Source organism: Euleptes europaea, chromosome 1, assembly GCF_029931775.1.
Source record: "Euleptes europaea isolate rEulEur1 chromosome 1, rEulEur1.hap1, whole genome shotgun sequence".
Lineage (NCBI taxonomy): Eukaryota > Metazoa > Chordata > Lepidosauria > Squamata > Sphaerodactylidae > Euleptes > Euleptes europaea.
This window is the reverse complement of record NC_079312.1, coordinates 60,217,411-60,245,379: the sequence shown is the minus strand read 5'-3', so window position 1 is coordinate 60,245,379 and position 27,969 is coordinate 60,217,411. Positions and strand designations below refer to the sequence as shown.

General features: G+C 41.4%; 2 protein-coding genes across 2 annotated transcripts in view; one reads left to right on the top strand and one right to left on the bottom strand.

The window, feature by feature from the left end:
• Positions 1 to 453: 453 nt before the first annotated feature.
• Positions 454 to 4,370, bottom strand: HESX1 (HESX homeobox 1). Its single transcript, XM_056866903.1, has 4 exons — positions 4,181 to 4,370; positions 3,803 to 4,005; positions 3,347 to 3,448; positions 454 to 576 (listed from the first exon to the last, which is right to left on the bottom strand). Exons 1-4 carry the CDS (start codon positions 4,368 to 4,370, stop codon positions 478 to 480), a joined length of 594 nt encoding a protein of 197 aa, XP_056722881.1. The 3' UTR covers positions 454 to 477.
• Positions 4,371 to 14,113: 9,743 nt separating this feature from the next.
• Positions 14,114 to 27,969, top strand: part of APPL1 (adaptor protein, phosphotyrosine interacting with PH domain and leucine zipper 1) — a 36,650-nt gene continuing 22,794 nt past the window's right edge. Inside the window, exons 1-4 of the mRNA XM_056852134.1 lie at positions 14,114 to 14,219; positions 24,970 to 25,068; positions 25,851 to 25,910; positions 26,503 to 26,574. Coding sequence (XP_056708112.1) covers positions 14,166 to 14,219; positions 24,970 to 25,068; positions 25,851 to 25,910; positions 26,503 to 26,574 — 285 coding nt within the window. The 5' untranslated portion in view covers positions 14,114 to 14,165. The remainder of the gene's footprint in view (positions 14,220 to 24,969; positions 25,069 to 25,850; positions 25,911 to 26,502; positions 26,575 to 27,969) is intronic.

The following is a 27,969-nucleotide window of genomic DNA, read 5'->3' as shown; positions in this document are numbered from 1 at the left end:
CACCTGCAGACAGACTAGCCCTTAGGACCACCTAGAGGAATCCTGATTTCACAGACTTTTCAGAGTTTCTACAGTAACAACAAAAAAGTAATGTACAGCATCTCATGTAAAGTTGTAAAGCTTCACTGATGTACATAAAATCTTTATAATTTATCCCAGCAGCAAAACAAGTGCATCACCACCTTTGGTCAGTTAACTTAAAAAAAAAAGCTTTGCTACTGCTTCTTCTTGTGTAAAAATAACTGTTAATCAAACTGTTAGAAGAAATGCTAATGTCAAGTTAAATATTAAGAGGAATCACGCAACAGTTGTATTCACAGTTTATTTTCCACAGTAAAATTGTTACATTCTTTGAAAACTACTTGAAGCATATCCTAGCAAATTTTAGAAATAATGTGATAATTCTTTAATACTACATTCAGTTTATGAACACTTCACAAAATGCTACAATATACTAGCGAATTCTGTGGAATCAGCCTATTTGATCATATTTTGTGGGAAAGCATTTTTCACCACTAGAAACTGAGATTCTCTGTGCGATCTCTTCATCTTTGCCCGGCGATTCTGGAACCAGATCTGAAAGTTACAGAAAATGTATATTTGTAATTATCATTCACCTTTAATAATATAGTACCATATAAAGGAGAAAGAGTTGGCTTTTTAAAAAAAAATTCATTTATGTCTCGCCTTTCTCCCCAATGGGAATGGAAAGTAACTTACATTGTTCTCCTCTTATCTGTTTTATTCTTACAACAACCCTTTGACGTAGGTTAGGCTGAGAGTGTGACTGGCCAAGGTCACCCGGAAATTTTTCATGGCACAGTGAGGATTTGAATCTGTGTTTCCCAGATCCTATTCCAGCACTCTAATCACTACACCATACTGGTCTTACCTATATACACAAGAAATTCCCTGTTTGGATGCTAAGTTTAAATGTTAGTGTATGCAGGGAAGGCAGCATGGTATAGCCAAGGACCACCAAGGAATACCAGGGATGCTATGCAGAGGAAGGCACAGGCAAACCAACTCTGATTGGATGGGAGACCACCAAGGAATACCAGGGTTGCTACACAGAAGAAGGCACTGGGAAACCACCTCTGTTAGTCTCTTGCCTTGAAAACCCATAAGGGGTCCCCATAAATTGGCTGCAACTTGATGGCACTTTACACACACACACACACATGCGTATATTTGCACATGTGCACACATGCACACACACACACATACTAAAATGTCCATGTGAATGTGATAGCTCTGAAAGACTAGATACTGTTTCCACTGACATGAATGAGAAAACCACTGTAGGCCTCACTGGTGTAGGTCTTGGTTTCTGGGGAATGATTCTAGAATGTGCTGATGTGAATAAGGTACTAAAGTTAACAAGTTAGAGCTGAGAGTTCACTAATTAATGCTGAGTCTTTAGTAGCATTAAGTGATACTGCACAGAAAAGTCCACCGGAAGCAAAGAAGTCCAAATCATAGTGGATATTTATGATGATGCAAAACCAGGTGAAATAAGAAAAGAGTTTTCTATTAATTTTAAAGGTCTGTAGATTGGGATATGACAATAATGTCCACTGTATACTGAAAAGAAGCTTTTTGGTTCATAGAGAGAGAAACTGTGTACAGTTTGTATACATGTACATTCTGCATCAGGTTTAGGATCGCCAGCTCAGGGTTGGGAAATACGTGGAGATTTCAGAGGTGGAGTCTGGGGAGGGAGGGGTTTGGGGAGGAGCAGGACCTCAGTGAGGTATAATGCCATAGAGTCCACCCTCCAAAGCAGCCATTTTCTCCAGGGGAACTGATCTTTGTTGTCTGGAGACCAGTTCTAATTCTGAGAGATCTCCAGGCCCCACCTGGAGGTCGACAACTAAGGTTGCCAACCTCCAGATGGTGGCTAGAGATCTCCCATTAGTACAACTTTTCTCCAGGCAATATAAATCAGTTCCCCTGGAGAAAAAGGCCGCTTTGGCAATTGGTCTCTATGGCATTGAAATCCCTCCCCTCTCCAAACCTCGCCTTCCTCAGACTCCACCCCCAAAATCTCCAGGTATTATAAATGTCTGAAAAAGGTATGCCTATATGTATTCTGTGATGAAAATTCCACATGAGTAGCTGTATTAGTCTGTAGCTGCAAAATAAAACAGAAGTCTAGTGGCACTTTAGAGATTCCGCTTTATTCTAGTATAAGCTTTTGTGAAGTGAACTCTGACTCACTAAAACTTATGCTGAAACAATTTTTGTTAGTCTTTCAGGTGCCACTGGACTCCTGTTGCACTGTATGTATTCTGATCTCTTAAATCCTGGTATCAGAATTTTCTGGCAGACAAAGGCAGACCTATAGCCAGGGTAGAGCCAGCATATAAACTGTCCCCACCTGAAGCTTTTATTCATCTTCATCTAGGCTTTTAAAAAACTAGCTACTTAATTTGTAACATTTTTATTTAAAGAATAAGAGCTACTCTTTAGTACACTAATATGTCCAATTATTTTTTTAAAAGTAGAGGCCCTTCTAATATTTTCCCAAACTGGTAGCATTCCAGACACCATCTATTTAAGGCACTCCGTTCCACCTACCCATGATTTCCCTTATAATTTTGAAGACTACTATCATGCATGATAAAAATCCCGTTAGCTTGCTACTATGAATCATAGAATCATAGAGTTGGAAGGGACCACCAGGGTCATCTAGCCCAACCCCCTGAACAATGCAGGAAATTAACAACTACCTCCCCCCACACCTGTGAGGATGTTAGAGTGCTTAACAGCAGAGTTAACCATACTAAATCTATTGAAGTCAATGGGCTTAGAAACGTATGACTCTGCCTAGGATAGCCCTTTAAAGGGAATAAAGTATAACTTAGGAACTTTTTATTGAAGGAAGTAATTAGTTACTAATGAGTACAAGTTTAAACTTGAAAATAGCTATTCTTATTCAAATGTGTATTTCTGACCCTTAATTGACCCTACATTTCATACAAACATTTGGGATTGGCAAAGGGGTTATGGGAGAGTCTGATGATTCATTTTCCATTCATTTATTTGAGGTCTCCCCTGGAAAGATGAGTGCTCCACCTAGCTAGACCCAGACAAAGGGTATGCATTTATTTCATATTAAGATTGCATTAATGCAAATTAATGTGGTGTTATGGAGTGGGAAAGGAGAAACAGAGTTTTGGTCTTCCTCCTGCACCCACATCTCCATATTCCTCCTGCAACCATAGTCCGTATTCTAAAGATCATAATTTCCGTTATTGATAATTATATTGTTATTTGTGCTGAATTGTACAGCAATCATACTTGTGTTCAGATAAATGTGGCATTATTTATTTTTAAAAGTTACCTGGATTCTGTCTTCATCTAAATCTAATTTTTGGGCTAGTTCTTCTCTGACATCAATTCCAGGATAAGAATTCACTCTAAAAACATTTTCCAGTAGTTCAATCTAAGGAGAATAAAGAGAAACTCTATTATTTCTTCTTTTATTTTACAGCAGCAGAAGTAATGTTAATTGGTTCAAGTCAACTTGAATTTTCTGATTAAATTCTGGATCAGATTGTAATCTTAAAAACCCCAGAGTAGGTAAAGAGAAATCAATGAAGTTATTTTGGACAAACAGCAGTGCTAATTGCGTATTAACATTTGCAAATCTTTTTTATCCAGTTAATGTTCAATTGCACAGACTTTTGTACAGCAGGCACTTCTGGTTTCTTACTAATAAATGCCCTCTTCCTAAACAATGTGCTAAGCAAAATCCATTCTTACATTTATGAATAGGTTAAATGTACTGAATCCCTACCTGGTTTCGAGTGAATGCAGTTCTTGGCCTCCTACCTCGGTACCAACTCAATTCCCTTTTGTAAGAAAGCCTTTCATTGACTGCAAAATAGTTTTCACATTTCAGAACTCTTTCTTCTGCATCTGGGTAGTTGCTTGCATGAAACAATGGGATTGCATAGGACATGGCAGGGATACGCAAACGGGGGTTACAACAATCCTCTCCTGAAAAGTCAAAAATGTGGAACTTTACAAGATTATCTAGTGAAACATTGCATTGCTTAATTTAACCAAATAAGGATAATCTGCCATTTTCTGTACAGTTTATTTCCTGAATTGTCACCATTTATAATATACATCACTACATAAGAAAAAGAAAAGATTAAAGTTGCTGTCTTACCCAAATCATTCCATTTATCCACCCATGGCCTGTGCGGTTTTGCAGCTGGAGTGCCATCTTTTTTCTGCTCCAGCCCCAAAATGCTTTCGATGGAAAAGGAACATGATGTATTTTTATTTTCCCCAAGGCTGGATTTGTTCTGATGATTGTGAGAGGTGTGGTTGGCGGAACATAGTGATCTGCCTGCCATTCTTACACCCTCAGGCTGGCGACCAAATGAACAGGTTTGCCTTGCAGGTCTTCCTTATAGCTTTGTTGACAAGGGGGTTAGATTCGCTACGTCATTAATTAAAATCTTTTATTAGAAAGTTTTAGCATGTCAATGAAGATTCTCCCACCAAGAGGCACGAGGAGTTAATTGTTTATTTGTTTGCAAGTAATTAGCAACTAATGGTGACACCAGGGGGGGACACCAAGAGGGACAAAAAGTGTTATCTCGTCTAACCAGAACATCAGACTTAACTTTCTCAAAAGAACCACTGCACAAATATAACACTTCTCTTTTATTTGAAATCATTAATGTATAAAATCAGGTTTTTCTAAAAAATAAAAATAAAGCAACAATACTCTAATGGACTCCACTTACCTAAACATAACTGCATGATAGGAAACCAGTCAAGTAATACGTAATCTCATTTAAGTGAATTTTCTTCCAATGAAATTTAAAAAATAATCTCTTAATGCTATTAGGGTAATCCTGATGAAAAAGCTTCTGTTTTTCATATGCATATGTAACGGCGAGCATGGTCAATGAAATAACAATGGTGTTTGGCATGAGGCACACCGCAGTGGGTTGGCAATGTTGTCAGAGCTCTGTGTAATTGTCTTCCAAGAGCATGGATTAGTTAACAGGAACAGTTGAACCAAGTACTTTAGAAGGGTAGGCATTTATTTGCTTTTTATTTCAACTTCAATTATTTTGATGCAGCTTTATCAAAAGGTAGCACATGCTGAAATTCTTAGGGGAGACTACCAAATACTTGTACAGAACTTTTGAGAACAATTCCACTGAAGTACTGAGCAGATGATCCTTTGGTGTGTTCGAAGCAGGATTGTACCGTGTTAGTGATGTTGGAAGAGACAATATTGACTTGTTCATCATAGAACATTATACTGTATATTTATGGCAATCATAATTAGCTTGTTTTTATAATGATCAAATAGAAATAAGGAAAGTATAGTACATTAGTGAGTAAAATAGCAGTGCTGCAAAAAAAATGCTGTAAGACATTTGTTTTGGAACTATTTTTCCAATATTTTAAAGGTATCGCTGGGAAATATGATTCTCCCAGCTATAATTCTGTTAGGCAGGAAGACAAAATATGTGTAACTTTACTATTGAGTCTTCTAGTCTTTATTGGGGTGCTACTACTATTTCATGGAGGTGTCATTACCAACAACCCTGATTTTTACAAACGAAATAAGATTAAATAACAGCTATTGTAATTATAATACTGCCTTTTTGGATCCAGGAAAAGTAGTAAAGCAAATAATTTTTTTTTTTTTTTTGCTGTTTCAGCTGAATTAAAGCAACCTTGTACGGTTTTTAAGGCAAGAGACATTCAGAGGTGGTTTGCAATGGCCTGCCTCTGAGCAGTGACCTTGGGTTTTCTTGGTAATCTTCCATCCAAATACTAAGGGCTGACCCTGCTTGGCTTCCAATATCTGATGAGATTGGGCTACCCTGGCCTATCCTGGTCGGGACAAGATAATCGCTGAACGGTATTTAGTGACTTCAGTTAACCCACATACCTCAACATCTCATTGGCTGCACAGAACTCTCTCTCAGTTCCCTGCCATGTGATTCCAGTCAGATTCCAGTCTCTTCTTGGTATGGATCAGGAGTAGGCAATCCCTCGCACATATACCAAACAGTGGCATGTAGACTGGTCCTCTGCCAAGAAACTGAAGCAGACCCTTGCACCCCTGGGGCATGCAGTGTGGAAGAAGGCAATGGTGCTTTTATGCTTGTCCTAACCTCTTGGACCTGCACAGTCATCCTCTGGGTCCAAAACAATCTCCAGCGGCCAGTGGCAGCATTGTTGGGGCTCAGACTGATCCCAGCGTGTTTGGCCAAGAACTGCCCTTCTCTCCCCTTGGCTTTTGTTTGCCAGGAAACAACAACCGAGAGGTTTTTCTTTGGGGTTGGGGGGCAAGTTGCCAATACACCTGGAGAAAACGTCCTGTCTGTTTAATAGAGGCATAATGTCTGGGAAAGGTTAGCAGAAATATTTTTATGCCAGGGAAATAAATAATATTACCTGATAAATAATATCCCATCAATCCTCTATTAAAGGGGCAGGGTTTTTTATTTCTCCAGGCGGTCAGCAACTGTATCTGGTAGAGAACTCCCAGGAGATGGCTTTAAAGCAATTGTAGTAATATATTTTCTTTCATTCATAATCTCCCATATAGAATTAATGTAGCAAGTACTGGCCATGGACTTGATGACCCTGGTGGTCCCTTCCAACTCTATGATTCTATGATTCTATGTCTCACAATATTGTCCAGAATGTACCCCAGCCACTTCTTCTTGTGAATTTGTTTTCCAGTTATTGTGAGGCAGCTTGTGTTCCAGGAGCAATTGCTATTCTTTTGACTGCTGGGTCTGCAGCTTGTACGAAATTTAGAGTATGCCTGTGGATCTACTGAGTTTGCTTGGCTAGCCCTCAACATGTTTTCTTTATTTTAGACTTATACACCGCCCCTCCCCTGGGTCTCAGGGCCTGGAGCGGCTCACAACAGTTCAATAAACAATCATTCAACAATGATAAACTACACAAAATCGAAAAAATACAAGATAGTAAAATATCCTGACATCAAAATAAAACATCATCAGTCAGCACCTGGCAACCTACATCCCAGACTGCTGTCAAAACCAGGTGGCACTGACACTGCTGATAAGATTGGCCTTGACCCTGCTCAAAAGAATGCCTGGTGGAACAGACTCCATCTTATAGGCCCTATGGAATCTAGAAAGATCCCGCAGGGCCCGAATGTCATCTGGCAGAGAGTTCCAGCAGGCAGGAGCCACTAGTGAAAAAACTCTTGCCCTCGCTGAGGGCAGTTGAGCCACCCACATGCTGGGCACCACCAGCAAACCATGGGAAGAATGAAGCGTTCATGGGTGGACATACAGGGAAAGGTGGTCATGAAGGTATGAAGGTCCCAGACCATTCAGGGCTTTAAAGGTAAGAACTAGCACCTTGAACTTTAATTGGAACCCAATAAGTAACAGGTGCAGCTGCTTAAATACAGGCTGAGTATGAGATGACCAGAATGTATGGTTAACAGCCTAGCAGCTGCATTCTGTATAACCTGAAGTTTCCAAAGCAGTCTCAAGGGCAGCCCTGCGAAGACCGAGTTGCAATAGTCCAGCCTGGAGGTGACCATGGTCAGATCCGACTGAGACAGAATGGGGGACAGCTGATGAGCCTGGCAGAGATAGTTTCTCTTGCAATAATACTTGTCTGCTGTGATTTCTAAAGTAACATTATCATAGCTCTGGGCATGGTACTAGAATCACAGATTCATAGAGTTGGAAGGGACCTCCAAGTTCATCTAGTCCAACCCCCTGCACAATGCAGGAATTTCACAACGACTTCCCACCCCAAACCCCCAGTGACCCCTACTACATGCCCAGAAGATGGCCAAGATGCCCTCCCTCTCATCATCTGTCTAAGGTTATAGAATCAGCATTACTGACAGATGGCCATCTAACCTCTTCTTAAAAAACTCCAGGGAAGGAGAGCTTACCACCTCCCAAGGAAGCCTGTTCCATTCAGGAACCACTCTAACTGTTAGAAATTCTTCCTAATGTCTAGATGGAAACTCTTTTGATTTAATTTCAACGCGTTGGTTCTGGTACAACCTTCTGGGGCAACAGAAAACAACTTGGCACCATCCTCTATGTGACAATCATTGGAAAACAAATTCATAAGAAGTGTCTGGTGTCAGAGGTCATTGATCAGATGGCTGGTGTGTGGATCTTTACAAGGTTCATCTACAGTCCTGCTGGGCCTCTGGTTTGGTGTTTTGGGATACCACAAAGGCAAGGGGGGCTGGAGTCAACACCGCCACCCCCTAACAACTGGAACTTATGCTCTGAAGACAGGCAGCGGTTTTGCCATCCCGTCACAGTATTCTTTCTGCTCTGGAGATTCTGTGGTCAGGACTGAGCTCCTTGAGAAACCTTTGGCTAAACCTTGGGACATCATGCGTGGATGGGGCAGTTCTCACTGCACATCAAATCAGTAGCTGCTCTGAGGACCAGAGTCATGTAAGAATGAACCCAAGCAACAGACGGCCAAATAGTTGAGGGGACTACCTTAAGGAATCTCGGGGCCAATTCGAGATGGCATATTCAGCCATTTCTTTTGACAGAAGATATCCTAGACCAGAGTGAGTGAACTGTATTCGTCAAGATGTTGCAGTGTGTCATTTCTCTGAAAGCAAGTGAGATATGATTATTGACTACCTCTTTCAAGATGTCACATGTGGCAAAAAGAGCTTTTAATTTTAGCTACGATGGAATGTGCTGACTTGTCCGACAAGCAGAAGACTTTTAGAAATGTAAAGAAACTATTATTTCTAATGATCCCCGTAATAGATGCTGGCTTTGTTGGTACCAAGATCTTTGGCATTTGTAGAGAAGGCTGTGTTGAATGTGTTAACTATTAGGATTTTATTCTTCTGTGTGATAGGTCACATTATAAAAAAGAAAGAAGCCTCTACTTCAGGGGTCCCCAACATGGTGGCCATGGCACCCACTAATACCTTTTCTGATACCCACCAAGTGTTTTTAGGAAGTGGGTGGGGCCTTCCCCAGCAAGGCTTCTGATTTGATTGGCGCTGCAGATTTTTCCGATTTTTTGACAGCAGCTGCCACTGCAACACAAGGATCTGCATTGTGTTGCTGAAGTTAAGCTGTGGCAATCAAAAGCTGTGGCAATCATTTTGGGGCTGGCTCTGCCTCCTGCAGCAGCCATTCTGGGCAACCATTTCGTTCTGCACTCAACATGTCGTGTCAGAATTCCAAATGCGCTTGCAGGCTCAAAACGTTTGGGGACCCCTGCTCTACTTCATCAGATCATTTTGATGTCTGGTTTCTAGGAATTTATGTAAAAGGTAGTGCTACAGGGGGTGCTGCAGAACGAAGCAAGGAAGTCCTGCATTTTGTAGCTTGTCCTTTTTGCCCATACATGGGCTGTGACGTTTCACCTAGAAAGGTGCCAGAGGTCTACTGTGATTCTTGGAGGTCTACTGTGATTCTCCCAGGGCTGATCATGTCACATGGGAATGGTATGGATAAATCTCTAATACTTTCTGTCTCCCTATTTTGGCCTCACCTGTTGAATCCTGGTTGTGTTCTGCTTCTTTTTCCTCCTGCTTCCTCCTTTTGGTTTCTCCATTGTTGTTGTTTGTGTGTGTGGCAGTTTTCCTTGGAAGTCCCCATTTCACTCTTCTCTGTAAAGAGGCGGTTAAACTTCACTGCGCTGTACTTAAATGCAGAGACGCTCCCTCGGGGCCCTAGGATTAAGAAATTGCTTGTCAGGCTTCAAAACTGGAAACTTACATTTTCAGCAACATACATGTTAAATTTAATTTAAAGTGTGAATGGTCCCCTTCCTTACAGTAGAGGAATTCTAGTTCTGGTTTAAAATAACAACTTACAAATTCATTTGGTAAAACGTATTAAATATATCAGATGAATTTCTTATATTAAAATGTGTATCCTTTTGTGTAAGTTCATTAATTAAAAAAGAATCCTGTGAAGTGATCGCTTTTTGATTTAATTGATCTGTTAGTATAAACAATAGTTAACGCTCTGTAATGCTGCCACCTAGTGTTAATAACCTCTTGGTGGTAGATATTAATCAAATAGTTATTTTCAAAGGGAACTGGGCAAATTCTGTTCTTTGTATACAAAGTCTCTTTCACTCATAGTATTGGAAAGAATGAAATAACATGAGGTAGTAATCCATAAATTCAAAGTAGTATGCCAAATAAAATTATTTTGGAACTGGTGAATCAAAGCTGATTAATTAGTCTTTCTGTTGGCCAGGGATTGTTTATTGAAAACTAGATTCCATAAGAGGAAATGGAAAACAGAAAACTATACTTTCTCTAAGGCATTTTCTATATACAATGTACTACAGGCAGTACTGAATTGAGCTTATTTATCCCTTTGCAGTGTGTAGAATGAGTACTCCGTCTCCTGCACAATTGTATGGTCACTTAGCACCACGAAGCGCAAGAAAGGGCAGAAGAGCAATCCACAGATTTATTTATTTATGTACAGGTAGATCAGAGTCCTAGAGCCCCGTGGCGCAGAGTGGTAAGCTGCAGTACTGCAGTCCAAGCTGTGCTCACGACCTGAGTTCGATCCCAACGGAAGTTGGTTTCAGGTAGCCGGCTCAAGGTGGACTCAGCCTTCCATCCATCCAAGGTCGGTAAAACAAGTACCCAGTTTGCTGGGGGTAGAGGGAAGATGACTGGGGAAGGCACTAGCAAACCACCCTGTCAACAAAATCTGCCTAGGAAATGTCGGGATATGACGTCACCCCATAGGTCAGGAATGACCCGGTGCTTGCACAGGGGACCTTTACTTTTACCTTTTTTAGATTAGTGTCCAGCAGCACTTTAGAAACCAACAAGATCTTTGAGATATAAGCTTTTGAGAGTCAAAGCTCCCTTTGGCAGATTTTTTGGGGTATAAGCTTTGATTCTTGAAAGCTCATACCATGAAAATCTTGTTGTTCTCTAAGGTGCTACTGGACTCAAATCTAGCTCTTCTACTGCAAACCAACACAGCTACCCTCTGAAACTATCTTTGTTTACTTAATTTATGCCCTATTTTTCCCCACAATGGGGACCCAGGGTGGCTTACATTGTTTTCCTGTCATCCATTTTATCCTCACAACAATCCTGTGAAGTAGGTTAGTCTGAGAATGTGCTACTGGCCCAAGATCACACAGGAAGCTTCTACAGCAGCATGCAGATTCCAACCTGGGTTTCGCAGATCCTAGTCTGAGGATCTGAGAATGTGCTGCCTGGGAGGGAGGTGGAGTCCCCTTCTTTGGAGGTCTTTAAGCAGAGGCTGGATGGCCATCTGTCGGGAGTGCTTTGATTGTGGGATCCTGCATGGCAGGGGGTTGGACTGGATGGCCCTTGTGGTCTCTTCCAACCTTGTGAACTTGTGATCTAACCACTATATGACTCTGGCTCTCTGAGGGCAAGATTCAAGCATAAATTTTATTTTACTTTAAAAATCTAACATATGCATGATCTTTAGGGACATTTTGTAACTAAAGCAATATTGGAAATTTGCTTCTGGGAGATTTATGCACGGGAGGTTTTGACTTGGATTTGCCGCTCTCTAGATGCACATTTTCCCCATCTGAATTCTCAAAACTCTGCATGGGGGCTTATTTTTTATTTTTATTTAGTTAAGGTATCTGTCACTTCTTAAGCAAATTAACTGGGAAAAATATTCTCAATAAATTTTGTGGTTCTGCTCGATGATACACCTGCTACATACTTTTGACACATTCCCCCTATTTGGGGGAGAAAATTGCAGTATTAGTCTTCTATGATCAGGTCTTAGACAGTTAGGTTTGCTTAACACCCCCCCCCCCCAGTTATTCAATCCCAGTCCCACTGCATTATTTTGACTAGGAATCTTTGCTGTTAGATTCAAATGTTGTTATATTTTGTAATCCATCTGCTGATTGTCTGAATAGTTTTTGTCATAATCCACCTTGAGACCCAGTGAGAAAGATAGACTATTAACAACAACAACGTTGTTCCCCTTGTAATATGCCTCTGATGTAGTTTTTCCTGTCATGTGGCTGCAGCTCAGTGATTCCTATGGTGTCCCCTGGGTGTTAAAGGAGGCTCAGAGCCTGAAAAAGCCGAAGGCTGCTACGTTTAGGTTAAGTTACAAGTAGCAGTCTCTGTTTCCATTCAGTTAATGCATATTTTTTTATGCTTGCAACCAGGTGCTATAAGTTCCAAAAGTCATGGATGAACAATGATCCTGTTCTTCTATGTATCCACCAACTTGTGGGTGGGGATGATCATTCTGCAAACTGCTGATGACACTTAGTATTTACATTGCATTTCCTTAAGTGTTTAGTGAGTCTCAGTTCACACACTCCCACAATAATTCAAACAACATCCTAGTAAAATATTTCCCACCTGTTGTTACACATGGGATGCTGAAGACAGGAGTTAGTGGCTGGATGGCTGATTCGCCCATGTACACTAATCATTGAGCTTGGTTTAAAATGGCAGCAGTTCTTACATTCACCTGTCCGCCTTCAGAGTTTGTGCAAGCCACAGATGTACATACAGGTGAATGTAGAGGCCACAGCTGCTGTTAACGACAGGAGGTTTTGGAGGGCATTGATTCATAGGGTCGCCATGAGTTGGAAGGAACTTGACGTCACTTGACACACACTTCAACAAGCAGAAAAGGTACTAACTGTGCATTTGGTTTTTTAAAAGAAGAGTTGGTTTTTATATGCCGATGTCTCTACCTTTTAAGGAGAATCAAATTGGCTTACAATCTCTTTCCCTTCCTCTCCCCACAACAGACACCTTGTGAGGTAGGTGAGGCTGAGAGAGCTTGAAGAGAACTGTGACTGGCCCAAGGTCACCTGGCTGGCTTCATGTGGAGGCAGAGGTGGATCTACTGTGAAACTAATGAAGCTTAAGCTTCAGGGCCCCTAATCCCGGAGGGCCCCCCCAAAGCAATTTTTTTTAAAATGAGTGATTTTCTCAACAAAATCGATGGAATTTTTTAGTGATAGAATGGGTTGAAGTACTTAATATTGACTTTAGAATATGCTCTAATACCCATTTCATATGTCCTCAAAATGTCCCTGTAATTGGTCAAATTTCAAAATCTTATCGGTGGCTTGCAGTGCTCGAACCCCCAGTTGTAAGGGCTCTCTGAGCTCACCAGAATCGATTCATAGCCTATATTTTGGTAGCTGGATCCTCAAATCCTTCATTGGTGCACGGCTTAATAGTTCTATAGTTTTATTTCATCACTGTATGGCCCATTTTCAAGGACTCCACCCCACCACCCTATTCTCCACTATTTGGGCCTCAAGGTCCTTGCAAGGGCAGCAAGGCCCTTTGGACCTTGGTGGATGTTGCCCTATTGTTGCTGGTTGCAAAGGGGCCCCCATAACTGTCCAAGCTTCAGGGCCCCAAAAATGTAGGTCCGCCACTGCGTGGAGGAGTGGGGAATGAAAGCTGGTTCTCCAGATTACAGTTTGCCGCTCTTAAACACCACACCACGCCGGCTCTCTCAAATTACTTTAATTCCCAATATTGTCGAAGGCTTTCACGGACAGAGTTCATTGGTTCTTGTGGGTTATCTGGGCTGTGTAACCGTGGAGTAACTTCAGTGTGACTTCTCTGAAGATGCCTGCCACAGCTGCTGGCGAAACGTCAGGAAAGAAAATACCAAGACCATGGTCACACAGCCCGGATAACCCACAAGAACCAATACTTTAATTCCCGTTTGTTCCTTAAAATGCAATTTGTTTCGTTGACAGAAATTACCCAATGAAACAAATAGGGGAAAGAAATGACAGACAATGACAAGACGCGTGGCTGGCTGTTCGGTTAGCAGGAAAGGCAGCATGGTTTAATAAGGGCCGAGCCCCGGCTGGCTTGTCGGAAGGTGCAGCCAGGGACCATCTCCTGGCAACCAGAACCTCCCCGCTCAACCTCTCCACCCGACTGCTCGGCCCCGACCTGTTCGAGCGCCCGCCTCCTCTTCGCGAGCAGACGGAACGCTTTGCCAGCCAATGGGAGGACGCGTAGGGGGTCCCCGCCCCGCAGCGGAAGTGCCGGGGCGGGATTTCCGGAGCTGGGCTCTGGCTGCCTTGTTGTGGTCGCGCCGAGGAGGAGGAGGAGGAACGCTGCACAGCTGGGTGCGGCGTTGGTCTGTGAGGGCTCCGCCGTCGACATGCCTGGGATAGACAAGCTGCCCATCGAGGAGGCGCTGGAGGACAGTCCCCAGGTGAGCGAGCGGAGAAGGCGGCCAGGGCCTCGCAGCAGGTGGTGGGGCGAGGAGGCGCTCGGGTAGCTGCGCCAAGCCCCGCGGCCCTGGTGCACTCCCTTCTACTACGTTTGGGCAGTGGTATGGTGGCCCTAACCCGTGGGCCACCCAGTTGCCCCACGTATCTCCTTGGGGTACTTCCCAGCGGGTACCCGTGTTATTCTGTCTGCAGTAGTAGAAATGAGCAAGAGTCCAGAAGCACCTTAAAGACTAACAAGAATATTTTCTGGCAGGGTAGGAGCTTTCGTGAGCCACATCTCCCCTGGGCATCACAGACTCTTCTGCATACCACACCTAATCCCATCACGCCTGCTATTCACATTTACATACTGTTAACATTTACATACTAATGCTTGTCTGAATTCACTCTCCTCTCCTTAAAGACAGATGGATTCACATTCTAGCTGTATCTGAAGAAGTGACCCGTGGCTCACGAAAGCTCATACCCTGCCAGAAAATATTTTCGTTAGTCTTTAAGGTGCTACTGGACTCTTGCTCTTTGGGGTAGTTTGGTTTACTGTGTCCTCTCGCCGAGGGCTCTTAGGAGAACGTATGCACACGAGCACTACACATCAGGGTCAGATGGTGACAGGACTGAAAAAATATATATGGCAAAACAGCCTGTTTTTAGGGCAGTATTTAGCGTGGGTTAGGACCGTCCTTTTAAGAACTATCGCCCGCTGAGGAAGCGATACCGAAAATGCAGGATATGCTTTCAAAGACGTGACCCAAAAAAGCAAGATGATACGCCTCCCCTTATTTTTAAGTCCTTGCAAGTCACCAGTGAAGAGAAGGCAGAGCTATGAAAAAGCAGTATAAAATCTGTGGAGAACACGTCTGGGATGTGACATCCGTTGGTGTCAGTTTACATTTATTATAACTCTAGCTCTTATTTTTCTGAGGTTTCATTCAGCTATTGACAAATGTGAAATCTCTTACCTTCTTAAACTGGTTGTATAATTATTTAAAATGATGGCTCAGTTTCCTTCACCACACCCTGCCTCCTACAGCTGTAATAGGTGGATTAGTTTGTAAGTAGCTTTGAAATTACTATTTTAAATATCGAGTTACCAAAATTTTCTTGTAGTGAAACCTGTTCATAGGTTATTGCTTCATATGTGCCTGTGTCCTATGCATATTTTTGTGGAAATCTCATTGTATATCCTAAATAAAAGTGTGTTTATGATTAGAATTGTATTCCAGTGCAATCCTAAAAATGTGTTTTCCACTGAAATACTGAGAAATTATTAGCTGCAATCTGTCAATCTAATTTACAGTTCTTGCTTATTCCTTTTCAAAAAGAAAGAATAGCGATCTAAAAAAACATTAATGCTGACCATTTAATGGTTAACACATTTGAGCTGTAACCATACCAGCAAATGGGTGATGCTGTTTGGCAACTTCTGTTTCTTTTGAAGGGTTGGTTTTAATTATCTATAATTGCGCTAGATGCAAAAACCTGTAAACATTTCTTATCATCTCCACAGCTTCCTTAGCAGTGCTGTGCAGTCTACATCATAGTCTTAGTAATAGAAGTAACATTAGTGTGGCAATGTCATGGAAGATAGATGCTGTTTTATTGGATTAGCCTGTACTGAGACAGTACTGCTACTTGTATGTAATCATTTCACATTTTCTGCATGCTGCACACTCCCTCAACAGTTCTATCATATCTGATTCTGATGAAAGTGATATGACATGTTCTTTTGCAAAACAGACAGTTAATATTTGAAAACATTAAATTGTCATCCACATATCTGATTATCAGTATGGCCCCATCTAGAGAGACTTAAATGCAGGTGGATTTGATTTAAATCACTAGTCAGTAAAACTAAATTTTCACAATTTAAATCACTAGTCAGTAAGACTATGTTTAAATAATGGTTTCCTATATAAACAGCACTTCTCGTGATGTTTCATTCGGGCCACCAAGCCTTGCATTTCTTTGTTGCAGTGTTTGCATTTTGCACATGTGCCTGCCTTACCCATAGGTAGAGGCACTCCATTAAAATAATCCCAAACTGGGTCTCTTTTACAGCCTGCTGCCATAGGTTTCCTCTGCTAGGGAGAGAATAATATAATAAACCTCAGGCTATATGCACAGAGATGCCAAGACTTGTGGAGTATTCTGCTCAGAAGGTTTCACTATCATTTTTACTGCTTGCCCCACCCTCCTGACACCTAGCTCCTTGTGCAGATCTATTCCACTCCAATCAATCTTCTGTTCATTGACTTCTTGAAATTTTGCACTTGAGAGGTACAGGGTTGATTCTGTGTACATAGATTTGCAAAGGAGCAATGGGATTAAAGTCTTTTCCTCAACTCTGTATGCCGATTTTATAACATTTCTGCCTTGAAGAAGAGGCCTGTTATCTCTGCAGACACAAATTCACAGTTTTGAGAACTGCAAAACCAAGCATCTGTGATAATATCTTCTAGATCAAAGCTTCTCAAACTATGGGTCACGACCCCATATGGGGTCGCTTAACTGAATGTGGGGGCCGTGAAAAATTTGGCAACAGTATGTAAATTAGTATGCAAATTTGCTTTAGTCTTCAATAAATGGTAAAATTATATGTATACCAAAGAATTGTTTTAAAATAAATTTCTTTATGACTTATCAGTAAATGTTTTATTTGTATACCTATTTTATATACCTGTATACCCGGGGTCGCGTAAACATTTCTCGGGCGAAAAGGGGTCGTGAGTGGAAAAAGTTTAAGAAGCCCTGTTCTAGATTTAACAATTGCCCAAAATAATCTTACAGAAACCTCTGGAAGAGCATGACATTGTGAATGGATTAATGGAATTCATTTACCAAGAAATTTAAACATTGCATGAATATACAGCCTCATGCTACATAATTAAAAACTAATCTTTATTTTATTATGGATAACCTTTGGACTATATCATATCGTAAAAAGAAAACTATCGTTGAATAAATTTTTTCTCAAAAAGTATTTTATCAAAAAAATCCAATTTAAATTTTTTAAATCTGATTTTTTTTAAAAAAGATTGGAGCCATGAACAGACACAATTGTAGAAGCAATGCCTGTATGCTTAAGAAACATAGTATTGCCAGCTTTCAAGCCTTGATTTCTGTCAGTAAAAGGCAGGGGGAGAAGACAGGGCCCTTTCCAGGGTTGTTTTGGCCTTTGAGGGAGGATTTATCCTGCCAGTCTCTGCAGCAAACACTCTCAGGCCCAGCTACTTGGTACTGTTCAACATCATCCCATGTAAGGCAGTGTGGTGTAGTGGTTAGACTGAGTTTCAGACTAGGATCTGGGAGACCCAAGTTTCAATTCCCAGTCTGCCATGAGAGCTCATTAGGTGACTTTGGGCCAGTCACACACTCCCAGCCTAACCCACTTCACATGGTTGTTGTAAAGATGGAAGAGAGGAGAAAGATGAATGAGATATGAGGCAGGAAGTTCCTGACTTAAGCCTCATCTCAGCCCTGAATTCACTAGATGGGCATCTTGGCCACCTTCTGGGCATGGAGTAGGGGTCCCTGGGGGCGTGGGGGGAAGTAGTTGTGAATTTCCTGCATTGTGCAGGGGGTTGGACTAGATGACCCTGGTGGTCCCTTCTGATTCTAGATGGCTTTAAGCAAGGTACTTCTGCGGGCCCTTTCTTGGGTTTGAAGGGACCCACACAGCCACTTATGATTTTAGAAAACCAGGTTTGATTAGAACTATAAACCTTCCCATTGATTACAAGGTGTTGTTCAGGTAGCAAGGGTAAAGGCTTTGGGTTCACTGCACTGAGGTGAGCTTTGTGACGAGCAAGAAGAGCATAGATCACTGAGGCAGGAATTGTATGCAAATAACGAAGAAGATTTATTTACAGGTTGGTTTTGAAGAACAGATCAGTAGCACAGGTCTCCGGATAGTCAAAGGAGAACCCTGGCGGAGGCATATAAATCTAAGTTAGTTATGACTTCATAGCGTGGCTTGAATTCTCTTCAGTGCTTGCAGGTACAGACAGGCTTTCACTGACTAGCCATCAGGTTAGATCCTTTCACGCACAGGATTCCACCCACACCAGCCATCTTTTTGCCCAGAGTCGGACTAAGCTGTACAAGGTCTGCTCATCACTAGAGACAGGCCTCATGACTGGGCACTCTGTCATCTCCTACGTGTAGAGTCAAACCACCCTGCCAAACTACCAGGCAGAGCTAACTTTCACACGGTCTGCTCTTTTGCTGACGCAGACCCAAGCTATGATGGCACGCTCCCTGAAGCAGACCCGGACTGCCACGGTGCTCCCGTCCAACATTCCATCCCCCCTCTGAAAGGTGGTTGGATGCTGGAGCTGTGCTCCCGTAGGCTCAGGGATGAAAAAGCTGAGTGGCTGTTATTCCTTTCAGGGTCAGCCTCATGTCCCTCACAGTACTATTTCTTCATCTCTTCCCCCCTCCCCCCTTTTTCTTCCCAGTATAATAATACTGAAGTAATGTCTCTGGCAATTTTCTCTGGCAAGACAACTGGCCGATTTAAAAATTAAAACTGTGAAAAAATTTATTCTCCATAGAAATGGTATTTTGTTGAAGGAAGAGGAAGGATTAAAGTTCGGAGCTACATATAACTTTATTATAGAAATTCCTGATCATAGTGTAGTGGCTTAGCTCAAGAAAGCCAGGAGTTAGTGTGGGCTTTGACCTTGCTCAAATGATACAGGCAGGCTAGGGATGCCAGCCTCCAGGTGAGACCTGGGGATCCCCCGGAATTACAGCTTATCTCAAGACTACAGAGATCATTTCTTCTGGAGAAAATGGACGGTTTGGAGGGTGGACCCTATGGCATTGTATCCCACTGAGGTCCCTGTCCTCCCTATGCTCTATCCCCAAATCTCAAGAAGTTTCCTAACTTGGATCATGCAACCATACCTCCCCATCTCCCACCAGTAGCCAGGGGGACCTGGCAACCCTACAGGAAGCTGATTAAAAGAATTATGAGTATTTGCAAGGATGAATGAATAATGTGCGTGTGTAAAGTGCTTTCAAGTTACAGCTGACTTATGGCGACCCCTTATGGGGTTTTCAAGGCAGAATATTAAGAGAGGTGGTTTGCCATTGCCTTCCTCTGCATAGCAACCCTTGTATTCCTTGGTGGTCTCCCATCCAAATACTAACCAGGGCTGACCCTGCTTAACTTCCAAATACTAACCAGGGCTGACCCTGCTTAACTTCCAAGATCTGACACGTTCAGGTTATCCTGGGCCATCCAGGTCAAGGCCGAATGAATAGTAGGGTCTTTTTGCCATGACTCTCTATGAATAGCTTTGCATGGCAAGACAGTGATTTAAAGTTTTTGCTTTCAAGGAATCCTTCCCAAATTGACTTGTCCATCAAGAAATTTCTGTGTATCTGTCATGTATTCTGTGTGCATTGCAGAAAATTTTGGGATATATTTTAGGGTACTCAGTTCACACAAGTACTAGCCAACTTACTGCTTTCTACTACTACCCTACTAATACATTACATGTATTCTGTGTGCATTGCAGAAAAATTTGGGATATATTTTAGGGTACTCAGTTCACATAAGTACTAGCCAACTTACTGCTTTCTACTACTACCCTACTAAAATACACCAAATTTCCCTGGGGCTGACCAGTGAAGGGGAAGATGTGTAGGGGTCAGACATAGTCTGTTACTGTTCCCTGTTACTGATGACGTGATTGAGGAATTCATAAGAGTTTGAGAACGTGCACTAGGACATGGGAGGCTGTACAAAAAACTGTGCTGCTTAAAATGTGAGAAGTATTCTTGTCTTGTTTCAGCACTGAGAATTCGTTTTAAAAATACAGAAATTTTGATTGGAGGCCATACAGCGCGGGCGGAGGGATCACAACATTGCAACATCGAGTAATCACATTGTTGCTTTTCTGTGAGTTTCTCATTCTGGAAGTGAGGAATCTTTTTGGACCGTATAACTATAGAAATATCTACTGGATTTGCATTGAAATAGGTGTCTGTACACTGCAGTTCTGCATAAGACTCTGATGTTAATGGGTCTGTTCCAAAATTACTGCAATCAATTTCAGGGGCTGGGAATTCCAAATTCAATTGTCAATATGTTCGAACAGCCAAGAGTTCTATTTTACACATAATGCATAATTAGCTTATTGAATTTTGTTCCACACAATGTGGTGATGACTGCTGACTTTTGAAAAAGGTTAGGAATTTTAAAGTGTGTCCGAGCCAGGTGTGCAGAATTAGGCCAGTGGCCCATCTTAATATGAAGGATATGTCTAAATGATACCTAAATTAAGCCTCCACATGCAGAGGTAGCGGAGGTATACCAGCTTCTGAGGGGCATGCCTGAAGAAGGTTGTTGCCTTCATGCCGTGCTTGTGGACTTCTCAGAAGCCTCTTGACCACTGTTGACAATAAAAGGCTGGGTTTGGTAGACCCTTGGTTTCATCCAGCAGATTTTTAAAATATTTCAATAGCTCTAAACACAAATGTATACACACTTTATTTCTTCTAGAACCCACGCATTATTTCTTTCCCAGAGTTCCAATTTGTCAGAGTTTTGTAGTGTGTTAAAGAACAATACAGTTCCTCCAATGGAGGCAGATTCCTACTTAGCAGAAGAACATCTTTGGATCCAACCCATTGCTTGATAAAGTCCCCAAATCCAGTTGCAAGTGGTGAGTGAAATTCACTAATAAATGTACGGAAATATGGTATTCCTGAATATATATAGCCATAGTCTAGCATTCAGTAGGGAGAAGAGTGGACCACTGTAGTCATTCATGGGAACCAAGAACCCCACAGTACCAAACTCAGTAGCATAAGCAGCAAGATGATTGTTAAGGAAACAATCACAGTAATTCAAATGCAGATTATGTAGGAAACTTTGTAACTTTCTTCAGATGCACAAATATAAGCATTCATGTTTATAAAAGGAATATAACCATTCGTAATATTGCATAATCTCTGAGTAATAGACATATGAGAGTTGCATGATTAGAATCTTTTTTTGAAAAAAATGCTGATAAGCAGCCCCTTGAAGAAATATTTGATGCTTTTCTCCCATTCCCCTTCCTTGAATTAAGGGCCAAAATACAATATTATGTCGAACATGCGCTGGGTCATAAATGCGGGACCTGACTCACAGTCAGATGTACAGCAGGGGAACTCACCTTAAACAGCACTAGTTCGCTGATCGCTGTGAGGGAGTGCTGTGAGGCTGGAGAAGGAGTTTCCTGTTTCCCTCTCACCCTGCTTCCACTGGTGAAAGTAGGGTGGGAGGGCTGATGGAAGCTCCTTCTCCCCTCTAGCAATGCCAAATGAGTTCTGTTAAAGATTAGTCCCCCTATGTACAATGTACATCTGACTGAGTTGAATCACGCACCTATCACCTGACACATGTTGGGCAAATCATGTCCTTTGGCCACCAGTAGCATTTCTGAAACCTAGCCCGTTGTTGATCATGGTTTGTTGGTTGAAGGAGAGTTGGCTGAAGTTAAATCCATCTAAGACGGATGTTATGTGACTGGGTCCGCCTGGATTTTCCGGGGGACCTTTGCTCCCAGTTCTGGAGTCCAGATTACACTGCTGGACTCCATAAGGAGGTTGGAAGTATGGCTAGACTCCTCTCTGTCCTTGGGCAGACAGGTGCCACCAGCGGCATAGTTGGTTTTTTCATCTTTGCCGTACCCACCAGTTATCCCCATATCTCTCCCAGGCTGACCTTGCTACAGTAATCCATTTCACGGTCACCTCCAGACTGGACTGTTGTAATTTGTTTTACGGAAACTAAAGATGGTGCAACATGCGACTGCATGACTCTTCACAGGGTCCCTATGGGGCATCCACTCCCTGCCCCTATTGAAACAGCTGCACAGGTTGCCAGTCGAGTTCCAGGTGAGACTCAAGGTTTTGATTATTGCCTTTAAAGCTCTACACTGCCCAATATATCTGAGGGACCTCCTTCTCCTCCCATATATTCCCCTTTCCTTGTGGAATGCTCTGCCAGGGGAGATTCGTGCCCTGTTGGATCTATCTTAATTCCACAGGGCCTGCAGAATGGGACTCTTCCGACAGACGTTCCTCCAGATTTAGGCCACTGGTTTGGTCTGTTACCCTCTGTGTAACTGTTGGCCAATTTGATGCCTCTGACTCATAGTGCTGAATAATTTAATGTTGGAATAAATGTTGGTTTTTAATTTATATTGGTGTGGTATTTATTGTATTGTAAACCACCCTGAGCTTTGGGAGGGTGGGATAGAAATCCAATAAATGAATGAAATAATGAGTTAGCATCTCAGAGAGAAAAAGAATCCGCCTTTTTCTTTCTGGGGTATCAACTGCTGCTTCAGAGGTTCTATTTAAATTGGAGAAGGGGCATAGACAAGTGAGTTCTTGACTCATGATTCTTGTAGTTTGTGTTCTTTAAAATGGAGCAGTGAATCCAGGACATAGTAAGTTCACAATGATTCATTTCACTCTCAGTTAATGCCATTGGTGTAGTACCATCACAGGATTCTGTCAGCCATGTTTGTTGGGTTTTTGTCAGGAAATATGTCACATCTTTGTTCCATGAAAACTCCACTGCTTGCCTAATTGAGACTGAAATATAAAGGTCTGTAAGGGAAGTAGATTGTTTTAGAATGAATATATGCACTGGTAAAGATGCTCTACTAATGTGGGAAATGGGGATTCAGAACTTTCGCTTGCAATTGGGGGGCATCTTGAGATTTTAAGCAGTTTGTTCCCCCACTCGAAGTTTCTAAAAGTAAGCAAAAGAGCTGATGTGTGTTGCCCACCATGCACTCAGGCTAAAATCCCTGGGCTTCTACCACAAGTAATAAGCGATAAACAGCAGAGAGGAATCAAACCTAACATTAAGAAGTTGGCCCAGGGCCATCAGACACCAGGGTCTCATTAAACATATGCCTCAGATTTGTGCATTGTGTATGTGCATCTTACATTTACTCGTGTAAATAAAATTGACCTCAATTTGTCCATTGCACAGTGCAGATAGTCCAATTGAGGCCTTGGAATACAATAACAAAATGATGTCATGGTGCTGCAAAATTAATTTAGGTGAGCAGGTGGATTATAAACACTCACATCCTTCCAAAATAACTATTGAAGAAGCTTATGTTAAACTGTTGTTAAAAGCTTTCCTTTGAATTAAAACATCGGAGAGGAAAACAGTTTATAAACATAATAGTTTTGTCGTTAACAGTCTGTTGTATACTTGCAATCTTTATAAAAGAAAACGTTAACTTTGGCTATAGGAGAACCAGACAGGCTATTGGGTTTTCAGTTGAGGTCTCTTAAAAAGCGGGAATTATTCAGCGCGTTCCTCCTTTCCAGTATTTTTTTTTTTTTTTGCCGTCAAGTCACAGCTGATTAATGGCAACCCTGTAAGGTTTTCAAGGCAAGAGATGTTGGGAGGTGCTTTGCCATTGCTCGCCTCCACGTCACAACCCTGATATTCCTTGGAGGTCTCCCATCCAAATACTAGCCAGGGTCAGGGCTGAGATTGTGTGTCTGCCCCAAGGTCACCCAACAAGCTTCCACAGGACGAGTGGGGATTTGAACCCGGGTTTCCCCTTTACCACTACACCACACTGGTTTCAGTATGTCTTTTATTTAAAGAAAGCATCACAAAAATGATACATCAATGGTATTTTCCACCACAGAGATTATATAAATCTTCATCAAATTTACATTGGTAATGCAGACCGTATACACATGGTGGAAATGTGATTGTGCAAAAATTTTGTGAAAAAGTATAGTAGATAAACTCGGGCTTTGAGGTTTCAGATACCCTGAAATATTTCCACTTGATTACGTTCCCATGGTTCCTAAGCAATATCAAGTGGTGGTTTTAAAGGGTATCTGGCATTGTTTGTCCAGAATTGGAAACTTTCCTGATATACAGGTCTGGTTTTACAAAATGTAGGTGCTATCTCTAATGCTTAAGCTCACTGCATTGCCGCATGGGAAATATATGCAGCAGATTGATATACTGTGGGAAACCTTTATTAAATGAATGAAAGAACAAAGTTAACTGGTCAAGTAAATGACCGACACCCTCAATTCGATAGTTTAGGTTGATAAACTTGTCTATTTCCATTTGATTAAAATTCAAGGTAACTCTGTATATGCATACCCTTTCTAATACATACACATAATATAATAAAAGTATCGGTTTTATATCATAGCTAGTTATGGGCCTGTTAACCCCCTCAGATCCTCCCAGAGTTATCTTCTGGCTGAGCTGTCTGTTTAGCCACAACACAGGCCTGTTCTTCTTCAGTGGCAACTTTCAATGTTATGAAACTTGGAGTAGCGAAGTTCTGCCTTCCAAATGTAGTATTCTTTTTAGCTCGGCATTTAGCAGTTAGCCTGTATCTTTGACACCCCTGCATTATTCCTTAGTTTCTTGTAAGCTTTTTGTGAGGGACTTTGAAAATCCAAGGGTCTAATTTGTATTAAAGGCCATCTGATTCACATAGGCTTTAGGTTGATGTGTAGCTAAGCCATCAGTAGGGCTGAATTAGTGAGGTCTTACTCTGCCTTTGAGGGGTGGGGTGCTTTCTGTTTGGAAACTACTAAATATGTGCCACGCGTATAGTCACACTGAAATTTTTTTCCCCCACCTAGTTTTTGGTTGCTCAAGGGAGCATTCTTGGAATCTAGCTGTTATTCAATATTATAATGCTATAAAAATACATTCTCTCTGTTTAGACTCGGTCTTTGCTGGGTGTGTTTGAAGAAGATGCTGCAGCAATATCTCGTTACATTAACCAGTTATACAAAGCCATGCACCGAATTTATGATGCACAGGTAATGTTACTGCGGTTTGAATCAACTTTTCAAAACAGTACAACTGATAGGATTTGAGTGTTATTTCGTGGGTTTGCAGCCTTTGCGTAGGCTGGAATCAAAACTATTTTTTGAATTTCATCTGCTCAGTTTAAAAAAAATGAAAAGACAGTCTGTGTGCCAACAATGTTGGCCTGGATTTTTGTTGGCTTTTTAATACACATGTTTTTGGACTGACTTTTTAATGCACGTGTTTTTCAAGCTTGCTATAATATTTCTATGTTGCTTGTTGCTCAGTTCCATTGTGAGAAAGATACTGAAGTGACGTGACATGTCTTCAGCAAAATGAACTTTTCAGAATCTTTCAGTGATGTATTTTGCTTCTAACCTGAAATTGTGTATGCACTGCACCATCAATACTTATTAGGCAACTATTTGTCATTGTAGATTATATAAGTACAGTGTGTGTTTGCATTCTGCTTTGAATGTTGGCCCATTTTCCATCGTCTTCACAAGTCTCCAAATTATGAATTTGATTATGTATTGTTGGTCTAATTTAGAAGTGCCTGCTATCCACAACTAAAATGTGTTAAATGTAGGATTAAAATTACCAAGCTAATTAGATGGATTAAGTTACAGATGAGTTAAGCGTTAGGAATGATAAGCCAGTTCAGAACATTGTTATCAGCCTGTTATTTCCAGTCTACATACTAAGACAAAGTGTGGTGTATGTGTGAAATCCAAAGTATTTTTCATTATCAAGCAGAATGAAAAATCACTAGTTGTCTTTGTATTTTTAATAGAATGAATTAAGTGCAGCAACACATTTAACTTCGAAGCTTCTAAAAGAATACGAGCAGCAGGTATTTGTCCTTTTATTGAATGAAATATTTGGTTTAAGTTCTGAATGGTATTGCCAGCTTCTTAATGTGTCTTCTAGTAGTAGCCTGGCATGCAGGAATTAAACAAGTGATTTTCCCCATGCCCTTTTCCTCCATGCTCTGAAAAGTTTTGCTCGCTTAATTCTTAAGTATCAAGCTACTGGCATAAGAGATGACTGGTAAAGAAGCTGGCATTGTAAACTGAGACTAGCATTTCCACCATGAAAAAGGAAGTCAGTATTGCAGTTTTCTAGCAACTTGAGCATATTTTAATTCTTAGAATTTAATTACTTGCCTGGGAGCCCCAATGTACAACATACCCTACTAAAAACCAGCTAATGTATTTATGGATTTAGCCTGTTGGAGGCAACTTCTAGACAGTACCTTTTCCCTGGCCCAGAATATCCTGTCAGAATTCTTTTCTTTTATGAGTGTTTTTTCTACAAAGCTGTAAATACCTTTTGATATTAGCGCATTAGTTAGGCCTCTATAATTCTGAACTATTACAGGAAAAAAGTCAACAGAGGTTTATTTGGGAGTAAAAAGTGTTGTGTGTGTGTTCTGTTTTTGGTAGCGCTTTCCTTTGGGTGGTGATGATGAAGTTATGACTTCTACTCTGCAGCAGTTTGCAAAAGTGATAGATGAGGTAAGGCTGAGTATATTGTCTAGTCTGGCACACAAGTATTGTAAGCCATAGTGATTTTTTATAACAGTCCAATTCACACTGAACCTTTAATTAAACTGTTTCAGGGGGTAGCTGCAGTAGATGAGCTGGATTTGAGTCTAGTAGCACCTTAGACAACAACAAGGTATAAGCTTTCAAGAGTCATAGGTCTCTCTGATGAAGGGAGCTTAGACTCTCAAAAGCTCATAACCCAAAAATCTTGTTGGTCCCTGTGGGGCCTCCCCGGGGCCAGCAGGACATAATAACTGACTTACAGAAGCCTAGCTAGAGGCCCTTGCTGGACAGCAGAGACTCACCAGACACAATGGTGCTCCTTAAGTGTCACTTTATTGGAATCGGAAAGTCCACACTGGCTTCCTCATGAGGACAGTTCACTTTACCCACCCACTTTTGCCCCTTCAAAACCTCAAGGGGCTGAGCTCATCTCCCCTGTTCCTTCTGGCATCTCCCTTTTTATCCCTGGGGCTCCACCTGTGTTGGCCAAGCCCAGCACTGCTCCTCCCTTCTCTCTGAGCCTTGTTCTTCTCTCAACCCCTTCCTTGCATAGTTTGCATAGGCCTAGCCAGTGGTGCCTCATTATGCTAGACATTGTAGATAAAAAGCAGTATGTTGGGGATGTTGGACTGAAATATATGTTTTCAATGACATTTCACAGCTGAAGAAATTAATGTGTCTATAACAGAAAGGATAGGTGGCATTCATTTTATATGAAGCAATGTGGTTTCTAACTAAAGACTAAGAGCATTTTCACAAGAGATGTTAAGAAATTATATTCTAATCTTCTACATTTATAAATTAAAAAGCCACAGTACTGAAAACATGCAATTGCTTTCTGTATTAATATTTCTGATTAATACCCAAAAATATGCACCATAAAAAATGCAATAAAATAATGTATACACCATACATTACAATAAAGGAAGCCACATCCCTCAATTTGCAAGACCTGAGCAAGGCTGTCAAAGATAGGACATTTTGGAGGACATTGATTCATAGGGTCACCATGAGTCGGAAGCGACTTGACGGCACTTAACACACACATACAAAATGCATAAAAAGTTCTGCATAATGGCTCTAAAATCTAATTTAGGACCAAATGTTAAAAATGAAATGAAATTAAGCATTGGGGAAGGCCAACCACTACTATAGTAGATTGACAAAGATTACTTTTAAAAAGTTGAACAGTACTAGCTTTTAAAGAGTTCCATAAATAATGAGCAGTAAAGGAAAACAGAAGTGAAATAAAGGAAAAATATGTTGTTTGAGCACAACAATCTGGCAAAAAACAGGCTCCAGAAGGAAGATACTGAATGAACAATATCTGAGCTCCTAGTGCAGACCAAAAAGAATTCTTAG

Coding starts and splice junctions, on each gene's coding strand:
- HESX1 (XM_056866903.1), bottom strand. CDS start 4,370: ATGGCAGGCAGATCACTATGTTCCGCCAACCACACCTCTCACAATCAT. Junction 4,006..4,180: donor GGATAAATGGAATGATTTGG/GTAAGACAGCAA, acceptor TTGACTTTTCAG/GAGAGGATTGTTGTAACCCC. Junction 577..3,346: donor TAGATGAAGACAGAATCCAG/GTAACTTTTAAA, acceptor TGTAACTTTCAG/ATCTGGTTCCAGAATCGCCG.